Source organism: Sphaerodactylus townsendi, linkage group LG02 (genome assembly GCF_021028975.2).
Source record: "Sphaerodactylus townsendi isolate TG3544 linkage group LG02, MPM_Stown_v2.3, whole genome shotgun sequence".
Taxonomy (NCBI): Eukaryota; Metazoa; Chordata; class Lepidosauria; order Squamata; family Sphaerodactylidae; genus Sphaerodactylus; species Sphaerodactylus townsendi.
The window spans coordinates 1757585-1773513 of record NC_059426.1 but is presented as its reverse complement, the minus strand read 5'-3'; the positions used below and the strand labels follow the sequence as shown (position 1 = coordinate 1773513).

Sequence of the window (15929 nt, the reverse complement as noted above, 5' to 3'; positions counted from 1 at the left end):
CGTTGGTTAAAGAGTGTAACCTTTCTGCATCGCTGATGGGTAAACTTTATGCAATGCTAGCAACGGGAGAGGCAGAGTGGCCTGAAACACTTCACGCCACAATGCGCCCTCCCACCATGATTTAAATGCGCTTTGCAGCTAGACCATAAGGCCAGACTCAGAGCATGTATGTGCGCGGAGGGGAGATAAACGGTGCTCACATGCCCGCTTTAATTTGCATGACCAGGGAAGTGGTAAGGGAAGAGGAGAAAGAGTGTGCCCTCCTCGCCCTCTACTGCAGCATGCTCAAAGGGCATCACATCTCTCACTTCGTCTACCCTCAGAAGACTGCACTTGGCGTGGTTGGATCAGGACACAGCCTTTAAAATGCTAGGGCTGGCCAAAGTAAACACAGCAATTACATTTGGGCTTCGTTCATGAGAACCTGAATTGACAAGGTGTTTCACATCACCAGCCGCGACGCGTTGGTATAACTACCGCCAGGGAGTGGTCTGGCTTTGGCTGTTAACCTCAAAATCCACCGCTGCACAGTGCTCATTGCTACCTGCAGTAATTCTGTTCGTCACAGTCACACCTCTAATCGTTGTGCTCAAGTATAATCTTTACTGGGTTTGTATGCCTCGGTAACACTAAAGTAGAAGTCACACTCCTTCAAGCTTAACTCACAATCTCACTGATTGGTTGGTTCTCAGTGGTGCTCATGATTAAAGCTAGTAGGTGCATTTGAAACCAGAAACTGGTTTTGTCACTGCAAGAGCATGCTGTGGAAAATTACCAAACTCACCCCCCTTCATTTCCGGGATGTCTGCCTCGGGACCACCAGCCTTCAGCCAAGCCTCGCCACATGAGGGAGAAGCGCTTTGGCCTCCCCAGCCGAATGCTTTGGTTCTCCAACGCAGGTCAGCTCTCAGCTTTAAGCACTCTTTTTTGAGCCGCTTTCCACTTGTTTTCAATCTGAGTAGGGCTTCTGTTGTGTCCCCTCGCCATGGTCTTGCTGATGAGCATATTTTCCTGTTGGGAGCCTTCCCCGCTACCCAACAGGTTCGGGCGCCAAATTTCCCTGCTGATCGCCACAGACAGTATCATCGCTTCCAACTCCTCTTCCTCGACCAGTTCACACTCCGAGAGGACTTACATATATCAATTTTTAAGTGCTCACCGTTACTGAGGGTGATAGAATTGCGAGGGGATGGGCCAATTTACCATTGCGCTTTGGAAGGGCAGCCCAGTGAGCTTTACCGGAAAACGACGTGACGCTTGCATGTTTAACCCCGGAACTTCCTGTCCCTCATGCCTCCAGCGCACAGGCTGTAAAACCGCTGTTAGAGTGCTCCCAGCAAACAAGCATCCATATGTTATTTAACAGGAGTCCTGGCAGTGTCCTATGAACTTCCAGTGCACAGTCCCCACTTAAGGCCCCACTGTTCCTACACATACCCTCATAATAATACAGGTACCGCGTTTATAGGTCGGGGCTGTCATGACCCCATCTTGTTTTGCCCAGGGACCATTGAATTCCGGTGAGCATTCTCGCATACAAACCACCGCAAGATCTTTCACGCCTCCCAAAGGTAGCACCGTGCACCTACTAATCAACCCATGAGACAATTCCTTTAGCAATTGAAAGGTGGTTCACCTGGATGCTGTCTCCAAGCAGTGAGTGGGAGAGGGGGGGAGATGTGTGAATTGAGAGATCGCGAGATGCAGTAGTAGGTTTGGTTTATCAGTGGAAAACTCTTTATTAGCGAAAATAAAAAAAAATTTGCACATTAGCGCACAAACCAATGGCACGAGACATGAACGGAGGAGACCACTACTGTACAGGGCGGTTGCAGTAGAGGTAGGTGCTGTGGGCATTCCTCACAGCCTTCCCCCTTGCCAGATGCTGATCCTCAGAGTAGGACCCCTCACCCTGGTCAATTGGCGATGGGCTGCTGCTCTTCCATCTGAGTTAGCAGGGGGCCAGTCCGCCATTCACTTCCTCCTCGAGAGTCCTGATTTTCCGCTTCGCGATAGGGTTGTGTAGAACAACACAAGTGGCAACCAGGGAGCAACCCTCTCCACCCTATAAGTACCCCGGTGCCATTGCGGCACTTCCACCTCCCCTTTAATCGCCTAAAGGCACGCTTCCACAACACATCTGTCCCTGCTCATTCTTCTGTTGTAAAGGCGCTTCATCGCGTTCCGCGGATGAAGTTGCATGGCTTTACAAGCCACCGCGCATGCGGAATGCGCCATCCACGTAAAAATCAACGGTGTAGACAGCCACTGAATGGACAATAATAGGTTAACTGGGAAGAAGGCACCTCAACCATGGCCTCGCAACCCCTGAAAATGTGCTGGCCGCAGCTTCTAAATCGCGACCAATGTCCACCTCAAAGAAGCTGCCCTTGTCATCATCGCAAACAGCCATAAGAACAATGGAGGCCACCCTCTTCCTGTTGATGTAGTCCGCACCGATGGGTTTGCAGAATCTGCATGTGGCACTCCATCAATTGCTCTGACGCATCGTGGGAAGCTTCCATGCTGGCAAATCCGCCAAAGATAACCTGGAGGCAGGTTGTTTGGGAAAAACAGACATGTTAGTGTCATACGCCATTGTTCTGTGTCTCTGAACAGCGGTAAGTGAGGTACATGAGTGCGCTTATGGGACTATTTCTCCTCTGCAGGCATGCCCCTTTGCCAGCGGCGCCACTCTCCCTCATCAGAGATCCTTGCTCTGGGAATTTTCTTCATTTCCTCTCTTCTCTATTTCTTAATATAGAAAAGGCGTGGAGGGCCAATTGGCTGAATGGCCCTCCCTGGATTAAAAATTCCGCCCGGCCCTGGTACCGCAGCACCGCCAGGACAGGCCCCAGTTTAAAAAGATGCTGCCGCACTAAATTCACCCGCATAAACCTGCCTGTCAGGTTGCCATCACGCCCATTTACCCAAGATACTCAAATGCTAAAACAAATTCGTAACGCTTTACATCTGCCTCAACCCCTGCGATCACGGTGAGGATATCTGCCCCTGGGTGGAACTCTTCAGCCTCTTCCTCCTAAAAAAAAAAAAACTGGGCCCCAGAATACCAAATATTCTTTTGCCCTCTGGACCGGAGCGCACTTCCACAGCTCCCTTTTTCTTCCAAAATTAGATATGCATACCCACAATTCCTGGACGGTTCAGGGTTTGGTTCGGAACGGCGAAAAGACGCATCCCGATGACGTTGTTGAAGTTTACTCCACCTTCACGGGAGCCTCCCCCCGCCCATTTCCGAATAGTAATAAAGAAAGGGGAACATGTAAACTCTTTACCGCTGCCTGGACTCTCTGTGTAATCAAACTCCAGAAAATTCGAAACTGTACCTCAGGGCCACCAGACCCAAGAGTATTATCACGCACTCAAAAAGTGCGAGAGTGTGCACGACTGGTAAAGTAATTCCTTATCAAACCCGCTGTCAGCCTCTTTACCTTCTCCACTGGATCCGGGCGAAACCGGACAACCTCTCTTGAACAGGATGTTCTTCACGGCTTCACAGAATTCATGGACAGCCTCGAAAGCCGTGGTGGTTCACTCCAAACTGCTGCCGCGACTCCCTGAAGGAGTTGGGATCGGCCAGATACCAAAATGGCCATCCCCACTCGCATCTCCACCGGCAACGCTACCGCGCATGCGTGTGTCTTGGCATTTCAATGCTGGTGCTAGGCTGTCAACGATCCTTCTGGAACGCTCCTCTGCTCATGCTGAAGTTCTTGAGCCATTCCTCATCGCTCCATGATGACCACGCGCAGTTATACCACCAGTCCCTGCTACGGTAAGCGGGTACACTCCAGAAGCCGGGCGCTGCGTGCATGGCGGCGGCCAAGGCAACCCAACGGCGAGACTCATCGCTCTGCGCCTACCGACCGGCGAAAGTGCAGGAAGCTCGCGGTAAACTATCAGCGCAATATCCGTGGCATGCATGAAGGCTTCAGCGGCAGACACGCACTTCGGCCCAGTGGCACAGAAGCTGCCACAAACAGAAGAAGCAGCTCTGTCTCCTCTGTGTCCGGAGGCATTTCGCGCACCTGATGGCTTTCCATCAGATATTATGCCCACAAAGCAGTTCTGGTAGCAAAAGCCGGTAAGCAATAACTAGTGAGGGGTAACCTACTAACCAGGGTAGCAGTAATTCTCGACTCCTTGGCAACGCTGGTGAACTCGGTGGCTACGATATGAAATGGCTTAATGGTGATCACGCTTCAATCAACGCCAGACAACGCAGCTAACGGCGGCCAATCAGGGGTTTCATCTACCCACGCCACGCCCTCACGCGACAACGAGGCAACGTCAATGGTGACGCAAGGAACGCGTAGCCCACCCCCGGACCGCCTAAGCGACTGCGCGCTAGCTAATCAGATTCGGCCGCTTGCACCGCATTCCTGCGAGATGCAAAAACACGGGACTCTCGAAGCAGGAAGATGCGTGACTACAGAAGCCATGTGCAAATGCCATCGAAATTTAATTTAAACTACATTTAAAAAGGCAAGGAATCAATGCGGTTCGCTTTTATTCTGGAACAAAAAGTGTGTGCGAAAACGCCCCTTCATGCTTAAAGGTGGGCAGGTAACACAACAGCAGATGGGGACCAGGCAGGGAAAGGGAGGAGGGACCTGAACTGAGAAGGGTTCCCTGTGTTTCTTGCCTTCCCTGAGCTCCTGAGATACAGACTCTGGGAAAGGGATAAATATTTGAATCCACAGAAGCATCTGCGGGCCTAAAACACAATGAGTCTTGAGGGTGCCCTAAGATGGCCGTACATTTTGGCTGCAACAGATTTAAACAGCACCCGAGCTGGAGTCCGTGTCTTCTTATGTTCACTGTTATATAAATACTTGCTGGTTGATTTTGAGCATTTTGCCAAGTTTATCACTTGGCCTCTATGTTGGGCCCAATTCAGGTTGTAAAAAAAGTTCAGGGCTAATTTTTAAAGCACTTTTTCTATATGGAAGATATCAATGAATCCCATGCTCAGAAAGACTCTGTATCTGCAGATTTGTTGACTCATCAAAGGAATGTCAGCTGCACAGTGACCTAAAGGAGAAATCACTAAGAACTGTAGCACCGTCTCATTGCAATAAAAACAAACACAAGCTTCTTCAACTATTACTAGAACCCAGCTGTTACGTCAGAAGTGGCAAACTGTCTGTTAGCTGCTCCCAATCAATGACTATCCAGTTTTGCTAACGGCTCAAAATAAATTGTCCAATGCATCCCCAACAGGGAATTTTACTAATGTTTTAATCTATAATCTATGCTCCAGCCTTTGAATGGTCTAAGTACCACCTATGTTAATGTTAATTCTAATTATGCCAATAAGGGTGTCTGTACTTGTTGGCCTTATTTGACAACGGTCCTTTAAATAACTATGGTCTCTAGTTTCCACATGGAAGAAAATTAGGGTATACCAGTAAGGGCATACCAGGGCAGGGAAGAGTAGTTTATTTGACTTTTTCGATACCAACATAGCAATGTGCTTCGTCAGGACATCTAATAAAATGAAATGAAAGTAGATACAATCACATCAATATAAATAATACACAATTTAAAAATGCTGATGGAAATATTTTGTTTTGTTAAAATTATTTAAAATAAACTTACAAACAATAAAAGAATCTTTTAAAATATTTCAAATTACATTCTCAAAATGGTGTAAAGGGTTAGGGACATTCTCAATTGCGTGATACCGGAAATAGAGACATTTTATTACCAAGAACCTCTCTCTATATATATAGACTAAAGAAAAAGAACTCAAGGTTAATAAAAGTTCAATGTGAAAAAATATTGACATTGTGACATTTCTCAGTCAGAAACTTCTCTAACTCCCACCTGGACAAGCAGAGAGGGTGGGCAGAGCTCAATATACCTTACAGCTCCTATCTAACTCATTAAGGGCTAGAGATCTCAATAATGCTTACTAATACCTGTGGAAGTAAAAAAAAATACACCGGACTAAAAGTGTTCCTGTTCTTCTATGAAAAATGTTATTCTTGTTCAACAATAAATGTTTCTAAGCAACTCCATTTTTAAAATAGAACCCATAAGCATATGCTACACACTTTGGATTACTAGTTGTCAAATTCCTTGATTCATATTATTTTCCACTAGAAGGATTCTTGTGTAACTTAGTTGAATGGTCTCAAGAATCAATCCACATACTTTGGTAGTCATGTGTTCAATATAATTTGTGGTCTCATTCATCATTTATGTATTATGTATTGATGAGGTTGTATCTATTTCAACTTTATTTTATTAGAGCCCCTGACGAAGCGCATCATGAAATGTGCCAAAGGGTTCTGCCCAGCAGCTGGCTCCTCCTTTTTTCCCCCTTCTCATTTCTGTGGTCATGGAAGTCACCACAAGGCACCGCAATTTACACTGAAACAAATTACAGCCTTTAAGATACCAATGACATCATTCATTTTTTCAGAGACTGAATGTCCAGAGAACAGCCACTCCATTCAGTTCCTACTCACAGATGTTCATTTGAGTACAACCTGTGCAAGAATGTGGGTTGTTAACTACCAAAACACAAGCATTTTCCAAGACCAGCTCTCAAGACTTCTGCTGCCATCACAGCAGAGGTGTAGCAAGGGGGGAAAGCGCCCAATGCACCGGTGCGTCCTCCGCCCCATCCCGCCCCGGAATGCCCTCGCCACACCCGCACAGGGGCACGCGCCTGGTGCATCGTGCCCCCTCTGTCCCCTTGGAGCTACGCCTCTGCACCACAGACCAGTAGTTCAGAAGTGGCATGAAGCTGTACAACCTAGCAGCTGCTTTGTCTTTTCTCAGGTTGCCCCCCTGAGGACCAAGAGATGTATCCCATTGACTCAGCGGAAGAGCCTCTTCTTGGCAGCAGTCCCAGTTCAGACCCTGGCTATCTACAGGTAAAAGGGTCAGGTAGTAGGTGATGTGAAGGACCTCAACTCAGAGCTGCCACCAGTCTAAGGAGACAATGCTGACCTTGGTGGGCCAGTAATCTGATTCAGCGTAAGGCAGTTTTGTGTGTTCATATGATCCAGTGCCTTTAATGCCACCATCTGGCAGGCAGAGAGAGGGAGAAGGAAACTTGTGCCACCCAAAAGAAGTGGCTTTGCATGATCCACATCAGCAACAACTACACAAGACAACCATAACACAAGAAGAGGGAGAGAAATGTGTCTGAAAGCCCACTGAACAATCCATAAGAAAGCGTTGTTACTAAGGGATGGATTTGTCTCTGAAATGGCAGCGAAAACCCAACGAGGTAAGAAGAAAAACATTACTCACAATTTGGCTGAGCTTCTGGAGGGAAACTGAGTCGAATAATGGCCACAAGGATGAATGTAATTGCGGGCCAGGCAACTAAGGTCAGTGACCAGAGCTGTAAAATAGAAGGGAAGGCAGAGGGGAAGTTGGTTTGGTACAGTTTCACTGTTATTTGTTAATATTTTAAAATATGCATCCATAAGCTGGGAGGGGGGTGATCTCTCTCTCCAAGTTAGCTTCAGTTTTTGCAATAAATGAGCAGTCCCCCTCTAATTCAAGTTCTACTGAAATCTCCTTTTTAAAATATCCTATAAATAATGACAGGAAAAATATTCATTTCTTGCCATCCTTCCATTAGTCTGACTAAACTGTTATTCCAAACTAATCCTCTGGAGGTTTCTATAGAAAGAGTCGACTTTTGAAGAGAGAAATGCACATAAAACAAATTCTATACATTTTTATGGGTATTTATAAATTAAGAAATATGCTGCCTGTCCAAAGACTTGTTCAAGGCTGCTCATGGAATAAAACAGGACAATAAAATCATAGAAGCCCACCACAAAAGCAAGTTGTAAAATGCTCAGCATAAAAATTGCCAAATTCAGCATAAACAAACATTAAGCAGCTCATCTATAGAACAGCTTTTAGGCTAGATGGAAACCATAAAATCAATGAAAGAACAGAGCCCTCGATTAAACGTTTGAGTAAAAAAGAATATGTTTTGGCCTTATGGGAGCAGGGGTGTTCCTCAGACTATCTGAAAAATCGCTGTCTGTGGTTATCACCAACCTGACCTGTGAAGCAGGGCTTGCACGTAAATTCTTAACTGGTGGACAGGGGGAAGGTGGTCCTTCATGTACTCCACATCCACACCTGGCTGCAAAGGTCAGCACTGGAACTTATACCAGAAAGACACAGGCTGTTGTAGAATCATAGAGTTGGAAGGGGCCAAACAGGCCACCTAGTCCAACTCCTGCCCAATGCAGAATCAGCCTAGAGCAGGGGTAGGGAACCTGCGGCTCTCCAGATGTTCAGGAACTACAATTCCCATCAGCTCCTACCAGCATGGCCAATTGGCACCAGGGGCTCCTGCCCAATTGGCCATGCTGACAGAGGATGATGGGAATTGTAGTTCCTGAACATCTGGAGAGCCGCAGGTTCCCTACCCCTGGCCTAGAGCATCCCAGACAGGTGTACATCCTCCCCACTACGCTTACTGAAAAAAAAATATTTCCTGATATCCAGCCAGTACCTTTCCACCCATCCTTTATGCCCATGATTGTGAGTCCTGTCCTCTGCCGCCAGCAGGAACAGTTCCCTGCTTGTTGTTTTGCTATATAGCATTTGTGTCCATTCCACATATTCTTCTGGGATTCCATGTGTTCAAAGTGAGGGACCCTGCCATGCAGGAACACACAATCAAAGCACTCCAGACATATGTTCATCCAGCCTCTGTTTAAAAACCTCCAAAGGAGACTCCACCATTCTCCGAGGCAGTGAATTCCACTGTCAAACAGCCCTGACAGTCAGAAAGTTCTTCCTAATGTTTAGGTGGGATCTCTTTTCCTGCACCTTGAATCCATTACTCCGTGTCATAGTCTCTGAGGCAGCAGAAAACAAACTTGCTCCCTCCTCAACATGGTATCCCTTCAAATATTTAAACATAGCTATCATGTCTTCCCATTAATCTTTGCTTCTCCAGACTAAACATCCCCAGCTCCCTAAGCCTCTCTTTGTAGGGTATGGGTTCCAGACCTTTTACCATTTTGGTTGCCCTCCTCTGGACATGTTCCAGCTTAACAATATCCTTTTTAGATTGTGGTGCCCAGAACTGAACACAGTACTCCAGGTGAGGTCTGACCAATGCAGAGTCGAGTGGTACAATTACTTCCCTCGATCTAGACACTGTACTCTTATTGATGCATCCCAGAATTGCATTGGCTTTCTTCGCTGCCATATCACACTGCTGATTCATGTTCAGTTTGTGGTCTAGTAAGACTCCCAGATCCCTTTCGCATGTAGTGTTGTCAAGCCAGGTGTCCCCCCATCCTACATCTGTGTGTTTCATTTTTTTCTGCCTAAGTGTAGAATCTTACATTTAATCTCAGGAGCGACTGAGCCTGGCGAGGGAGCCTCAGCCCAGTTGCCTTGGCAGCAGAGGCATGTTCCATCTTGGCCTCCCTTGCTTGAAAGCCCTCAAGGCGGCCTTTTGCTGAATCACTGGACCATAAAGACGAATCTGGTCTACTCAGACTGGCAGTACCTCTCCAGGTCTCGTGGTGCTCATTTCAAGAGCGTTCCCCACGATAGCTGATGTGTGCATGGGCTGGTGTTAATCTACATATCTGGCAAAGGCTCATGGGGAATGCTCTTGAAATGAGCACCATGAGACCTGGAGAGGTACTGCCAGTCTGAGTAGACCAGATTCGTCTTTATGGTCCAGTGATTCAGCAAAAGGCCACCTCGAAGGCTTTCAAGCAAAGGAGGCACAAGACTGAACATGCCTCTGCTGCCAAGGCAACTGGGCTGAGGCTCCCTCACCAGGCCAGTGGCGTAATGCCCATGGGATGGGTGGGTGGGTGGTGCACAATGCCCCGGGCGTGCCTCGGTGCAGGGATGTGGTCAGGGCGTTCTGGAGGTATGGCCAGGGTGTTGCGGTGCAGTGGAGGGGAGAGGCAGAAGAGGGAGAATCTAGAGGTTAAAACTGACTATGTTTTTTAAAGTAAGGTCATCGCAAGGAACAGTCGATGGAATCAGATGTTGCCTGTCAAGGCCTACTGCCTCTGCTGAATAAATACAAGTTTAAAATCTGGGTACAATAATAACAATAAGGTGTGTCTAACGTGCATATCTGCCGCATAAAATATTTAGATTTAAAATGTATAAAATAGTAACATTCACAATCAACTTCTCAAGGTAAAGTTTCCCCTTAAGTCGTGTCTGACCCTGGGGTACCACTGCGAGCAGTGATTCATAGGCAAGCCCTTTTTGTGGGGTAGTTTGCCATTGCTTTCCCTGGCTATTCTTTACCCCCTAGCTATGAGCTGGGTACTCATTTACCGACCAAGGAATGGATGGATGGCTGAGTTGACCATGAGCCAGCTGCCAGGATATCTGACCCACAGGGGGCTCGAACTCCTGACCGTGTGAGTGGCAGTCTCTACAGAAGGCAATAAACCAAAACTCAGTGGAGGATTTGGATGGGGCATCAGGAGGAGAAAGCAGGGAAGACTCCAGGATGGGGGGTGGGGAGGAAAGCAACCCCCTGGTGGCAGTGGGCTAAATATTCATCAGTGAGTCACAGGCTACTCAGAATCATAGAATCAAGGAGCTGGAAGGTGCCATAGAGGCCACCTAGTCCAACCCACTGTTCAAGGCAGGGTCATCTTAGAAGAGCATCCCAGACAAGTGTTTCTCCGGCTGCTGCTTAATGGCTGCCAGTGAGGGGGAGTTCACCACCTCCCTTGGCAGCCAATTCCACAACTGCACAATTCTTACTGTAAAATTTTTTCCCTAATGTTCAGCCAGCACCTTTCCATTTGTAATTTAAGCCCATTATCCGTTCCTCTGCTGCCAACAGAAACAGCTCCCGGCCCTCTTCTAAGTGATGGCCCTTCAAGTACTCCAGGAGAGCGATCATGTCCCTCCTCAGTCTTCCTCTTCTTCAGACTACACTTTCCCACGTCCCTTATCCTTTCCTCCTGGGCCTTCGGTCTCTGGCCCCTGATCATCCTCGTCGCTGTCCTCTGCACCCGCATTATTCTGTCCACATCCTTTTTGAGGTGAGGCCTGCAGAACTGCACACTTTACTCCAGATGAGACCTGACTAATGCAGTGTACAGCAGGAGTCTGACATCTTGCCATTTGGATGTTATGCCTGTGTTGATACACCTGAAGACTGCATTAGCCTTTTTTGTCACTGCATCACACTGGCTGCTTATACTTAACTTACTGTCCACCTGTATCCCAAGATCTTGTCCATATACACTGCTACTCAATAGTATCCATGTATGCATGTTCCTCATTTTTGTTACCCAGATGTAGAACTCAGCACTTATTCTTGCTGAATTGCGTCCTGTTCTGATCCGCCCATTTTTCTGGTGTGTTCAGATCTCACTGAATTTTATCTATGTCTTCTGTTTGTTGTGCCTCCCAGTTTGGTATCATCTGCAAATTTAGTGAGTAGCCCCTCCTCCATACCCTCCTCCAGATCATTTATACAAAAATATTGAAAAGTACTCGGCCCAGAACCAAGCCCTGTGGCACTCAGTGGGACACATACCTCCATTCTGAGGAAATGCCATTGACAATTACTCTTTGAGCGTGGTTCTCTAACCAGACCCTAATCCTCTGAACTCCCCTAGTGTCCTGTCCACAGTCTTCCAGTTACACGGTCCTCTAGTTTACCACAAATGAAGCTTCACAAATTAGGCTGAAACGGTTTCCCTGTCAGGTGGCTTTTGAAGAGGCATGTTCATCCTGTTACCAAAGTGTTTGTTCACATTACAAACGCCTGTCTCCTGCTTTAATGTGGATAACACATCAGTGTGAACCATATAAGCCATGCTTTCGGAAATGTTCAAGTTGTAGCTCAAAAGCTGCCGAGAATATAGGAAAATGGTAATGCCCCAAACCCTAACAATCCCTGCTCTAATGCCTGCCTTCCCCCCCCCCCCCCCGGCCCCCCCTGCATCCTCTCTTTGAACACAGAGAATATGAAACTCTCTTTGACTTAATGTGCTCCTAAGCCGCCCCCCCCCCCGCCAGCCCCCCAGCCTGAACACAAGTGGATCCCTGGACTTCAGAAGATCACCGTCTGTCCTACTCACAGGCTGCCTCCTGACACTCAGCCAGTTCTTCCACAGCAGGACCCGCAAGTGCTGGAAGAGCGAAGCCATCCTTGGAGGAACTCGAGCAGACTCCAGCCAGGCTCCTCGTTTCAGCCGAAGAAATCTTTCAGCTGGACCTCAGCAAGACCTGTGGCACTCGGTGGATGCTGCACCAGCTCTCCACAGCATCGCCCTTAGCTCCCAGGCAGCCAGTGCATCTGCTCGTGCTTTATCTTCCGCACACCTGTTAGATGCTTGCACAGCTCCGGTTGCTCCCAGGAAAGGCAACAGGTTATTCCTCCAGTGATGGAGGAACAGGAGCAGCAGCAGCCTGTACCAGCTTGTGCTAATTAAAATATGCTGCCTTTCCCCCTTTGCAAGTGTGATCAAATGGGTGGCGGGCTGAAAAGATGCTTCTGCTGAGATATTTTAGCACGCCTTCCCCCGTTGAGAAACTCCCCACCAGCCTACACATATTGCCTGCAGAAGAAGCGTCATAAAAGAAACAAGCAAAGAGCAATCTCACTGAGCCAGTAGAGCCAGTCTGGTTCTCCTCACACACACCCCCGCCCCCCGCTTTAATATGCACAAATTGCCTGGGAGAAATGGAAAGCAGGAACAGGCACCATTTGAGGAAAGGTAAAAAGACATCCAGTTTTGTCTTAAGCAACAGGTTGCAAACTCAGCCTTCTTCCGAAGGGCAGGCTGTGCGGACAGGGGCCAGGACATTACGGCTCCTTCCTGGACATTCCCATCGTGTGCCTGCACAGCGGCAGCAGGGCCATCCAGCCAGGCCTCCGATCTGCCACTCTGGTGCAAACCCTGAGAGGCCAGGTGGAGGCAGCGTGGGAAGGCACCCTCACCTGCCCATCCTGCTGGCCCCAGGGAAGGAATGGCGCTGGCCTCATTCCACACCAAAGCAAAGGATGGCGTTTAAAAATAGAACTGCTCCATTTGTGAGCAGCTGAGAGCTTGAAGATGAGGCACCCTCTCTGCTCACGCACCCCTTTCCCCTCCGCTGAGGGCCACAGAGAGACAAAACAGGCAGCACGGATCTGATCACTGGCCCCAAACTGAGTGTTCACATTAAACCTCATTGTACAAATCCAAGATTGGATATTCCAGTGTACAAATGGAATCCCTTTTGGAACCAGTCAGGTTCCCAGTTTATTTCCAAGGAAGGGGCAGAGGATAAAAAACTGACTAAATAAGAAATTGACCAATGGACTGACTCGCCCAATAAATACTGGGCAAAAACCTGACTACAGAGAGATGGAGGAGGAGGAGGAGGAGGAGGAGAAGGAGGAGGAGGAGGAGAAGAAGAAGAAGAAGAAGAAGAAGAAGAAGAAGAAGAAGAAGAAGAAGAAGAAGAAGAAGAAGAAGAAGAAGAAGAAGAAGAAGAAGAAGAAGAAGAAGAAGAAGAAGAAGAAGAAGAAGAAGAAGAAGAAGAAGAAGAAGAAGAAGAAGAAGAAGAAGAAGAAGAAGAATGCAGCAGAGTTATTATCTGAAGACCTGAACAAAACCCACAGTAACTGAGCGGGGAGGGGAGGATAAGACTTTAGCCAAAGAAAGGCGGGGGAGCAGCAGCCCAGAAAGCCTGGATGAGATTTCAGCAACAATCTGGGCAAAGGCCTACAGCCAAGGCTGGGGGGGAGCCGAGGGGGGGAGGCGATGGCTCTGTGGCACAGCAGCTCCCGGGCTCAACCCTCAGCATTGCCAGCTAGTGACTGGGTAGCAGGTGATGTGAAAGGCCGCCATTGGAGACCCTGGAAACCCATCGGCAGTGCCAGACTGAAGTGGGTGCCCAGTGCCCTGTTTGCATTTCCTAATTCCTGAATCCAACTGCAAATATTGAGGACAATTTAAAAGCTCTGAACCCCAAAGTAAGATTTAGACCATCACACATCATATTCCACCACATGCAGGAGATTCTGTCATCCAAGGGGGGCCCATCATCTTGTCCAAAGCCCCGTTTGTGTGCCAGCTGCTCCACAGTGGCGTGCCCCCAGGATAAATGCTGTCGTGTTTCCCAGGCACAGACACACAGAGTCCAGTTTCAGTCATCAAGGTCCAGCTCCGAGGTCAAGCACAAAAAGTTCCAAAAACTGCAGTGGCCAGCCCGAAGGCAATCTGCAAGAGCAAAGCCAGAGCCAGGGAAAGTGTGGATCTCAGTGGTTCTTCTTTGGGTGTCAGAAGACACCATTTCATGCATGCTCCTTGCTATGGAGGGTCCGGCATGTGATTCAGGACCAAAGGACCAGTAACCATTACAGTAATGCAGTGTGGCCACATTTGAACTTCTGGTTCCAGTTCTGGTCACTACATCACTGAAAGGATATTGAAGTGCTAGAGGAAGTGTAGAAAGGGGGCAGCTGCAGCAGCCGTGGGGTGACAGCACTTGCCCCATGAGGCAAGGCTGAAGCATCTGGGGCTTTTGAGCTGAGAAGGAAGGTGGTTGCCATGATACATGCTGTGGAGAAAGGGAAGAAAGAAACGTTTGTCTCCCTTTCTCATAATGCTACAAGCGATGGTCATCCTATGAATCTGATGTGAAGCAGATTCCAAGGAAGTACTGTTGCATTTCCACCAGTCCTACTTAAAGGTAGATTTCAACACTGGCCTATGGAGGCTCACTTCGAGAGCCAGTGTGATGTAGTGGTTAAAAGCAGTGGACTCTAATCTGGAGAACCAGGTTTGATTCCCCACTCCTGCACCTGTGGACTTTTATTTGATGAACTGGATTTGTTTCCCCACTCCTACACATGAAGCCTGTGGGGGTGACCTTGGGCCAGTCACAGTTCTCAGCCCCACCTACCTTGCAAGGTGTCTGTTGTGGGGAGAGGAAGGGAAAGGAGTTTGTAGACCCTGTTGAGTCTCCTTACAGGAGAGAATGGTGGCCTATAAATCCAACCTCTTCTTCTACTACTACATATGTCCCTGTAGTGCAAATGGGATAGAGCTGATTTCACACATTCTACTGCACTGTCAATGTGATGGAGATGTCAAGAAACATCTAATATGGCCTCTGCGGTTCTGGGGCTTTGGTCATCTTTGTTATTTCAGTTGCCTTAATGACCTGTTAGTCAATTTTCTGCTTGAGGATAAAGTCCCTAAAATTTCTCACTCCATGGCAAAATGCCTTTCCATTGCAAGTAGACCACGACTTCCTAGCTAGGGTCTCCGATGGACCTGTTTGTTCATTGGGATTGTCTGCTGTTAGCCCCTTTTTAATTTATTGATGGTTTGCCCTTGACTGCTTCTGTGTAGCAGCCTTGAATCTCCTTGGTGGTCTCCCGCCCAAACAAAATCCGAAACCCAGGGCCAACCTTAGCTTCGCTTCTAGGGTACGACCCGCCTGGACACCTTTTCGATGCAACGAGATTGTTAATAATGCCTGTTTGTCATTTCAGCTTCATTCTTCTCTGCTCCCCATTTTTTAATAATAATAATAATAATAATAATAATAATAATAATAATAATAATAATAATAATAATAATAATAATAATAATAATAATAATAATAATAAATATAGCAGTAGAACTTACGTTGACATCTGGTGCCAAGGACAAAGCATTATAAGTTGTCACCACACTTGGAGGCCATATTCTGCTTAGGAGTAAAGCCCTGAACTAGGCAGACAAAATATATTTAACATAAAGGCAGAATATGGACAATTCTCTATCAAGAAGCTCACAATGATGGAAGCAACTACAGGAATGACTGAAGCAGCGCCCACCCTGCCTTCATTATTTGCAGAGCTAAGGCTTAATTAATGTCTGGTTTCAGAGTCCTGGCCAAGCTGTTCTTTCTTGGGGACGTCATTATGTTTG

General features: G+C 47.6%; 1 protein-coding gene across 1 annotated transcript in view; it reads right to left on the bottom strand.

The window, feature by feature from the left end:
- ABCA12 (ATP binding cassette subfamily A member 12) overlaps nt 1-12179 on the bottom strand; it is a 155073-nt gene extending 142894 nt beyond the window's left edge. The window contains exons 1-2 of the mRNA XM_048483539.1: nt 12099-12179; nt 7291-7384 (exon numbers count right to left, since the gene is read on the bottom strand). Coding sequence (XP_048339496.1) covers nt 7291-7384; nt 12099-12167 — 163 coding nt within the window. The 5' untranslated portion in view covers nt 12168-12179. The remainder of the gene's footprint in view (nt 1-7290; nt 7385-12098) is intronic.
- Nucleotides 12180-15929: the final 3750 nt, after the last annotated feature.